Genomic DNA, 9,770 nt, shown 5'->3' with positions numbered 1-9,770 from the left:
CCCCCTCAGTGTCTTTACTCACTGAGCCGCATCCTCAGCCAACAAAAACAAAGAAAACTGTACTTACAGTAGGCTAAAAAGATATTACGGTGTTACTCGGTAGCACAGATTACTATCACATCAAAACCAAGCCGTGAGAGGAAAAACATTTTCAGATCTTGTCAGGGAGGCTGCTATTACAGGTAGCAATGAACCTTTTTCCTGCCTGAAGCAGGAAATGGTTAATCTCTTTTCATAGTAGATGATAATAGGAAGTGCAGATCTGTGGACGGGGGATGCTATGATTCCAGGAAACGACATTTTTAACAATGTGTCTGCCCACACAATAAGGCAGATAGGATGATATATAAGTCCACCAGCTGAGCTATAGTAGCTTCAAACACAGTGAGACACTGAAAGGCAGTGACAGTGACTGACTCGGTGACAGACTGAGAAGCTATTTGGCACATTAACAAGCAGAGATGCTTACAGGCAGTCATACTCAGATAGATGGTGAGACAGTGATACCCAGCAGGACACTGACATACTGACACATTGGCACACTGGCACTGCCATAGTGGCAAAGACATAAGCACAGACAGAGTAACATTAAGGACGTCCTGAGTCAGTTAGTGCACACATGTAATTGTATATGTTCACATAGACAGCCACTGACAGCCCAGAGAACTACTCAACTTCACTAACATCTGGACGTGTCTCATACGGATCTTGAAATGAGACTCAGTGGTGGCACCTGTCAGATGATTTGGTCCTTGTTGGGTTCATGGTGGCTGTTGGTCAGGTTAGGGACAGGATGGGCTGTGAATGCTGAATGTGACATGACATTTCCCCCAGTGACTTGCAAAGAAGGCATCCCATCCTGCAAGAAAGGTATTCAAGGTAAGTTTTCTAACCTGGCCTGAATATTAGTAGATCAGTCCCTTCCCATCTGTTTCCCCACGTTCTCTTCTCCACATAACACTACACACTCTTCTCCCATTTACATCATTATGTATGTATGTATGTATGTATATCTTTATTTATATAGGGCCATCCAGGTGCATAGCGCTTTACAACACATGACATAATATTATAACACAATGGGAATAAGGGCTTGAAACATAAAACAATAGGAAAAGGAGTCCCTGCCCCGAAGAGCTTACAATCTATTACCTTTGTATTGATGGTTTTATGCCTCTGTCTGTATCTCCCGGTCTGTCTCATTTTTGAAATATCTTTTTAGAATTCATATTTTAAACATTAAATCATTAGGTCATAATGGTAAAGATAATCCGTCAATTATAATAATATGTGGCAATACTGTACCACAACTCGCTTGGGAGGTAATGGCAGGGGATTGGATTCTTAAAATTCGTCAGAGGATTGCGGAATCCACGGATGGATTGTTAAAAGCCACCAGTGGATTGCATCCAGTGGCGGTTTTGGATGAATCCACGCGGATTGTAACTGTAAAAACCGTTGGCGGACTTGACGCCTTGGAACGGATTTCGAATGGCAAATTCGGGAGATGGATTTGGACTGCTTTGCCCACCTCTATCCAGCACCTTACGTTCACCTTAACAGGTAGTAAGGTGCTTTCCACTGCTGGAGATTGTCTTGCGGTAAAAGACGGCTTAAGTAACGGGAGGAGTGGGTCAGTGAGTAACGACACTGACTGTAAACAATGACACTGAGATTGAATCAGGATTCCCAGTGTCGGCTCCTTGCGACCCTGGGCAAGTCACTTTACCTCCCTGTGCCTCTGTCACCAAAAACAAAGACTGTAAACTCATCCGGGCAGGGACTGTGTCTGTAACAATCCTATGTACTGTACTTCATACCATCCACTATACTGTACTTGTGATGCGCTTTGGGAGAGAAGCACTATATGAAATAAAGTTGTTTTTTTGTTAAATATGGCCCTGTATCTTGCAATCAATGTCCCGCTTGCTCACACTGCAGGAGAAGTATGAACACATAAATCCCCCAGATTAGCCTTTCTTAAACACCGACATGCCAACTCTCACTGGTTTTCCCAATAATTTGGAGTCAGTCTCCCTGATTTATCGCATCAGCAGTTTCAGAGACGTTAGTCTCACTGATGCGATAAATCAGTCATTTTCTAATCAAATCATATTTTCAGTCTAGAACCTCTAAATGTTAGGTTGACATGCCTGGAAAAACAGTGAGACACGGAAAAGCCGTGACAATGAGAGACCTAGACACCAACCCGGTGATATCCCTTCAAAACAGTGACACTGTTTCTCCCTCTTTAACAGCAAACCCCCCTGTGCCGTGCCGACATGACGGGTACTGCTGCTGCAGTCCAGGATATGTCTGCACTGGAAAGCCGTGTGAATATTGCATTGAGGTGCCGCCCTGTGGGAAAGGCAACGAGCCAAAGAGGATAGGTAATTGATGTTCCCTGACAGCTGTCAATCTCATTAACGCCCCCCCCCCCTTCTACAAGAGAACATATTATGTCCATCTAATACATGCACTAATTATCTGTGTTTTTATTGTCTCTATTTTTTGAGATCAAAATCTTGCGCTGACCACCACACTGCATCTATATGCACACAGCCATAGCCTCTCTGACCACATACTTCAGTCTGACTTTTTGAGACTCGAAAGCTGGATTTCCCAAAACAAACTGTTTTTAAACAGACAAGACTGTAACAATGGTATTTGGGACCAAGGCCAAATTTTTAAAGCTTCCAGTGACTGAGCTCCAGATCAGAACCAACGCTAACACCACCCTAACTCCTGTTACTAGTTTAAATACCTGGGCATATGGTTTGACTCCCACTTAACATTCGGGATGCACATTGATACCCTGACATCCAAAACCTATGCCAAACTAGGTGTACTTTACAGGAACAAATCCTCCCTAAGTCTCCTGGTCAGAAAGCGTATCACACAGCAGATGCTAATGCCAATTATCGACTGTGGAGACATACTGTAATATACGGCCCGGCACACCAAACCCACCTTGGAAAACTTGATACCCTCTACAATTCAATATGCCGTTTTGTTCTCCAATGCAACTACAACACACATCACTGCGAAATGCTCAAAGAACTAGATTGGTCATCACTTGAGTCTAGGCGCAAAGTTAATCTTTCCTGTCTTGCTTTCAAATACTTTCTGGGCAAGCTACCCGTCTATCTGAACAAGCTCCTCACCCCTACCATATGCAGCACTTATCATTTGAGATCTGACTCCAAAAGACTGTTCATGGTCCCAAGACTCAACAAAGTATCCGGCCTCTCCACCTCCTCTTACCGTGCACCCCAAAACTGGAACAACCTACCGGAGACTCTCACATCCACCACCAGTCTAAGTTCTTTCAAAACTAAAGCGGTCTCAAATTTTAATCTGGTCTGTAACTGTTACATAGCCTATAATATATATTTTCTTTAACTGTGCAAGCAATGTATTTTATATAATGTATAACCCTGTTCACTTATGTAACTGTATTTGTAACCATGTAATATCTGTCTGAACTCTCTGCCCAGGACATACTTGAAAACGAGAGGTAACTCTCAATGTATTACTTCCTGGTAAAACATTTTATAAAAAAATAATGTATTGTTCCTTAAAAAAATAAAACCTTATGTAAGTATTTAAAAAAAAATGGCTTTAGAGCTTGAGGTTTCTGAAACAAGTAGTTAAACATAATGATGAATTGTAGTTTTAATTTAGTTGAAAATTTGTAATATACAGACAGACTGTAGCCAGAATGAGAATTAACTGAAGTCATGTGGTCAGTAGAAGTTTTCACTCATCTCTCTGGAGATTAGTGTGAAAGTAACACCTTCCAACTCACTCCACCTGTATTGTCAGCAGACGCTGATAAACTTACTTTAAAGCAGAAGTCCAAGCTGCCGTTTAAAACAAATGGTCTCCTTTAATATGTGCATCAATACACTCCACACAATGATAAGTAATTAGCTAAGTTGCCGATCGATCCGTTCTCCTTATGATTGATCAGTGAAGATTCAGTTCGGGCGTTCACTAAATGGCTGTCCGTGCAGGAGAAGAGGACCAAAGATGCAAAGTTATGTGGGGAAGATCATGTGACCTGGCAGTCACTAGATACCATTGGTGCACTGCTAGAGAGAGAGAGAGCTGGGCTCAAAAAGGGTCATGCCAGAGCCTGTTTCAGAAGATTTGACTTTGTAAATGGTTGCAACAGAAACAAAAAAAAGTTTGTTACATTATAGTACATTAAAAATGTAATTCAGAGATGTTTTAAAAATAAATAAAATGAAAATGCTACAAGTATTTTCACATAGTACAGAACTGATTTATTAAAAAAAAAACACACACGTAGATTATTGCTTAGTCTGCAGCTTTAATACAAGTGTTTTGTAATAAGTCCTAAAGGTACACGTTTTCAAAACCAGATTTCAAGCAACAGGAAAATAACAAATATGAAAAAAAAAATCAAACAGTATCACAACTTGTTACCAATAATACTTTTCAATGTGGCCAGTACTATCTCTCCTTAACACAGAGGTACCGGCAACAAGGCGAGACGCCTGCATTGTCTTGGATTTTAGCGCTCTCGTGGCTGGGTGTGTCGCCGCAGTGAGCAGCACCTGCTTATTACAGCTTCTCTTCTCTTACAGGCCAGTTTGTGTTCTCGTACCCCTGCAAGCCCTGTGAGAACGGGACGTATTCTGACACGGAGAATGGGTCCTGCAAGCCTTGGACAAAGTGAGTGTTCAGGACACGTCCGCAATCTCCACATAAGGGGCCGAACGCAAACTGCCCTCTGCCTTTCATTTTGAAATCAATAAGGCATCCCTATGCCATGGGTGCTCAACTCCAGTCCTCAAGCCCCCCGCCTCCCCCCAACAACAGGTCAGGTTTTCAGGATATCCAAGCTTCAGCACAGGTGGCTCAATTAGTCTCTGCTTCAGCACAGGCGGCTCAATCAGAGGCTCAGTCTGAGCCTCTGATTGAGCCATCTGTGCTGAAGCAGTGATATCCTGAAAACCCGACCTGTTGGGGGGGTGGGGGGCTTGAGGACTAGAGTTGAGCACCCCTTCCCTAAGGCAAACGTCCCTTTTGGGATGTATAGCTCAGTTGCCTTATTGCGCACCATAACAGCTGAAAATCTTGTCTCTCCGACACTGGTTAATGGGCCTCTCCCCCCCCCCCACCCCCCCATGTGCTTTAAAAATAGGGGCCAATATATAGACGGGCAAATGTATACCAGTTTACTGTCAATTTATGCTATTCTGTAATGCCAGTGCACGTTTTTATTATGCAAATACTGTATCTACCTGATTATCTGTATGAGAAAGAGTCGCGGCCTGATATTGTGTCACTGTCATCTAGTTCGAATCCCAGAGACGGCGGTGGTGATTTTGGCCAGGACAATCCATGCTGCTCAGCAGTTTGTTTTTTCGTGTTCCTGAAATTAACTGACCCGCTCTCTTCCCGATGTCCAGGGAATCCCCCTCCACCCCCTTTTAAAAAAAATTAATTTACATTATTTTTTAAATATACAGTACGTGGGATGTTTAATTTAAAACATAGATGCGGCTGTACATGAGATTATGAAAGACCACAAATCTGTGGAAATAAGACACTCCGGGCTACGTTGTTGTATTGCAAGAAACTATGTTTTTTTTTAGTTCAACGTGCACTGAAACATTGAAGTAAAACATCATTTTTTGCAACACAACGGGGTGTCATATTTCCGTATGATGAAAGGTCCATGTGGGACCTGAAACGGGCTGTTCCCACTTTCCAACTTGTGAGTAGAGCTCTACTTTGTACCTCTGTCTTAGAGGAGACCTGTACGGTGAATACATTTTTGTGTATGTTGTGTTGGCTGCACAAACCGGATTCTCCTCACCTGTTTCCCCGCCCTTTGGAATTGTACTATATTTCCGTATGCTGTGTGACCGGTTCTGGAGGAACGCTGTTAGCATCCATTTCCTCCCCCCCTCCCCAAAAAGCTGATTTTTTTGCGTCATACCTGTCTCCTTCACATATACTAATGCAGGGGTGCGCAAACTGGGGGGCGCAAGATTTTTCTGGGGGCAGGGGGGGGGGGGGGGGGTAGCACAGGTGGTGGCAGAGGCCCCGCGCTCTTCCCCAAGACATTAAAATTAAATGCCGGGGGATCGTTTGAGGCCTCTGCAACCCCAACTTGCCGGGATTCAGCCGGCATCTGGACGCGTCTCCATGGCGGTTACGTGGTGTGATGTCACGCGCACGTTGACATAGCAACGCGGCATCAAATGACGCGGCGTGTCACGTGACATCACATGACCCTGCGCGTCATTTGACGCAGCACTAAGCGAATTTGGAGGGGGTGAGCACTGGGGGACACAAGGCAGGGGGGGCGCAGGAGCAAAAGTTTGCGCTCCCCTGTACGAAAGTATGTGTACTGTCAGTTCCATTGGATATGTGAATAGTTCAAAATATATAGACGTATATGTACACTCAAAAATGAAAGATACTTGCAGGTGCTGAAACTCAATGGTGAAATCCCACAGAAATTAGGTGAAAAGAGTAGCCTTCCAAAATAGTGGTCAAGTGGTCAATATCTATTCATCCAACGTTTTGGTCCAACAGCAAAACTTTCTCAAACACCTTGAGACAGGTTTGCTGTGTGAAATGTTGGATGAATAATTATTAACCACTTGACCACCATTTTGGACCGCTACACTCTTCCCTTCAGTTATATGTGAATGATTAAAATGGTTAATGACTTGGCTTGTGTAGTGTGTTGTTGAGTAGATATTTAGCACTACATTTTCCCTGTACAACTAGATAATATGTTGTGATTGCAATGTTTTCATCAGCACAAGGATTGCATATACAGTAGATGTTGATGAGTTTTGAAGACCATGATAGCCCTTTCTTTCACTTGAGAAGACACATCTAAAGTGAACAAGGAACATAAGTACTCCTTGAACAATCTTTGCAAGTGGGCATTGCTCCCCTGGGTTCTCATTTTATCACAATGATTGTATTTTTACTGATCAATGCCTATGCATAATAGATAAACCTAATGGAGCCTCTGTATGAACTTCCTGCATTGGCTGTTTTGATAGCTGACTGATTATGTATGTGTGTATGTCTTTATTTATATAGCGCCATTAATATACATAGCGCTTCACAGTAGTAATACACGTGACAATCATATAAATAACAAATAATACAAATAACAGAACATGGGAATAAGTGCTTCAGACATAAAAATTTACATTTAGGAAGAGGAGTCCCTGCTCCGAGGAGCTTACAATCTAATTGGTAGGTTGGAAGAACGTACAGAGACAGTAGGAGGGCATCTGTAAGTGTGTCTGCAGGGAGCCATGCTTTATGTATCATGTGTATAGTATTAGCTACGGAGCTACTCATATGCTTTGTTAAGCAGGTGTGTTTTAAGGTGGGTCTTAAAGGTGGATAGAGAGGGTGCTAGTCGGGTATTGAGGGGAAGGGCATTCCAGAGGTGTGGGGCAGCCAGTGAGAAAGGTTTAAGGCGGGAGAGGGCTTTAGATACAAAGGGGGTAGAGAGAAGATATCCTTGAGCAGAACGCAAGAGTCGGGATGGTGCATAGCGAGAAATTAGGGCTAAGATATAAGGAGGGGCAGGAGAGTGTAAAGCTTTGCAGTGAGGAGGAGAATTGAGTGTGAGATGCGGGATTTGATAGGAAGCCAGGAGAGGGATTTCAGCAGGGGAGGCGCTGAGACAGATTTAGGAAAGAATAGAGTCATTCTGAATAGAAAAGTAATGTAATTCATAGCCTTTAATCAAATATTTCAAACCTCTAGAACAGCAAATGGTTATTGCCCTAACTACCCTAGCTATATAGGACAGGGCAAGCAGAGTTGATTTATGTAAATATATGTATGGTTACCAGTATTTTGACACCCTAATCTGCACCCATCCCTAATCCGCACCTTTATATTCTCCTCTCCCCAAAGGTGCACCAGTAAAGGACTTGAAACCATGACCACCGGAAACAAGACAAATGATGTGAAATGCGTCGTCTCTGCTGTTAAAAAAGCACCAGAGAAGCCAGGTAAATAGGACAGATAACAGCAACCTGTTTTATTTTACCATTTGGAAACCAAACCCCTACCACAAATCTTATATTAGAATTTTGGAATTAGGCTGCTAGTGGAAAAATAGATGGTAAATGGAAGGGAAGCAGTAATATTGTGCTTCAGCTACTGGCCTTTGAATTGGCATACCATGGTTGGAAACTTAGTGCCTGCTACATGTAGCTTTAGAAAGTACGTTTTATAGCTACGTATTGAACACCAACATTTGCAGTGTTGTTAAATCTTTAGACTGGTACCGAGAGTCAACTGTTATTCCATTGCCTGTGAAAGGGTAGGAATGTATGTGTGAGTCCCGGAGCTTCGTGACCCTAGTCAACTGGAATAGTTCATGCAGTCTACGTTCTTTCACTTAAATCTCGGACTGTTTCTGAAAAGGGGATTATAGACGCCTCGGACGTATTGAAAACCACCAGTAGACTAAAGTCAGAGGTTGTTATTTTCCTTTTGTATTTTTAACCATACAATAAGGTGACTCATATGCGACTTGCAAATGAGATGCAAACCCAGGAATGTGTTTATCTACCCCATGTAAATCAGATATCTAGTAGGTAGTTTGGGGCACAAGTCCCAACAACAGTGCTCAATCTGATTCGGACTCAATGGAAATCCAAACTTGAATATAAAAGTCCACATATCATGGTGAGAGCAGCAGCACATAAAGCCAAAAGAGAGAGTATTGGACCCAGTGTTTTGAGTGCAGTGATTGTACTATAATGTATGACTGCCCATATGCTGGAGTTGGTAAAGGGTTAACATACCATCATTCTTGTGTGACTCCACGGGGCATGAAATCCTCACTGCAGCACTGTTCCCGGTCAGCAAATCCCCATATTGAAGGGGGAAAAACAATACTCACGAGTGGCAGCTTCTCATGGTGCATGCATCACACTCAGAAGTAGTGTAGAGCTCTTTGATAAAGGACAATTTCTGTCCGAAACGCATCAGAGTGTCGGTCCCCGTTACCATGTGATTTCAATAAACAATATTTTTGAACCCACACCTTGCTGGTCCCCTCTCACTCACTTTGCTGTGCACCGCTGCAATCCAAGGATTTCTACTCTAAATCCAGATATCATTCACATTACCAGAGCAGGAACCAGCACAGCCCACCTAGTTGTTTTTTTTTAAAATCCAAGATGGCAGGTTTACATGAATCAAACTTAAAGAAGGCTTCCTTCAGAATCGGGTAGCCATAGCAATGAATAATAAATTGCAGCTCTTTCCCCAACGCTATAAGACTGGTTACACATAGGCGACTGATCGCTTTGATTATGTGTAGGGTGACAACAATGTTTTAAATCATCACTTATTTGGATTCAGTACCATGCCTTAAAATCTCAGTACCAACCTAGCTCCATGTCATCTTGAGTCTTTCCTCCATTCCGTATGTGCCAACGCCAATCCCAGTGTATCCTGGTTAGTAAAACTCCTCTGCCTCTAAGAATAATGAAGACTTGGAAAAAGAGAACTCACAATGACATGACGCCAGGTCGGGAACACTACGGCCAGGGGGGTCCGTGGATTTTGATGGGTAGAATCTGCTTTCTAAGTGGCGAACCTTGTGGCCACTCTATGCAAACCCAATAACCAGCTACGAGTCTGAGTGAGTTAACCTTATGTTTTAACCCACGTTTGCTACATTTGGCACTGTGTATAGGACAATATCAGTTCAGTGTTGTATGACGTCTCGCTACACA

General features: G+C 42.9%; 1 protein-coding gene across 1 annotated transcript in view; it reads left to right on the top strand.

Moving 5' to 3' along the window:
• The first annotated feature begins 318 nt into the window (after window positions 1-318).
• TNFRSF18 (TNF receptor superfamily member 18) overlaps window positions 319-9,770 on the top strand; it is a 28,419-nt gene continuing 18,967 nt past the window's right edge. Inside the window, exons 1-4 of the mRNA XM_075603656.1 lie at window positions 319-879; window positions 2,259-2,390; window positions 4,614-4,701; window positions 7,933-8,030. Coding sequence (XP_075459771.1) covers window positions 714-879; window positions 2,259-2,390; window positions 4,614-4,701; window positions 7,933-8,030 — 484 coding nt within the window. The 5' untranslated portion in view covers window positions 319-713. The remainder of the gene's footprint in view (window positions 880-2,258; window positions 2,391-4,613; window positions 4,702-7,932; window positions 8,031-9,770) is intronic.

Source organism: Ascaphus truei, chromosome 6, assembly GCF_040206685.1.
Source record: "Ascaphus truei isolate aAscTru1 chromosome 6, aAscTru1.hap1, whole genome shotgun sequence".
NCBI lineage: Eukaryota > Metazoa > Chordata > Amphibia > Anura > Ascaphidae > Ascaphus > Ascaphus truei.
The sequence above is the reverse complement of the archived record's forward strand: the minus strand, read 5'-3'. Positions and strand labels throughout refer to the sequence as shown.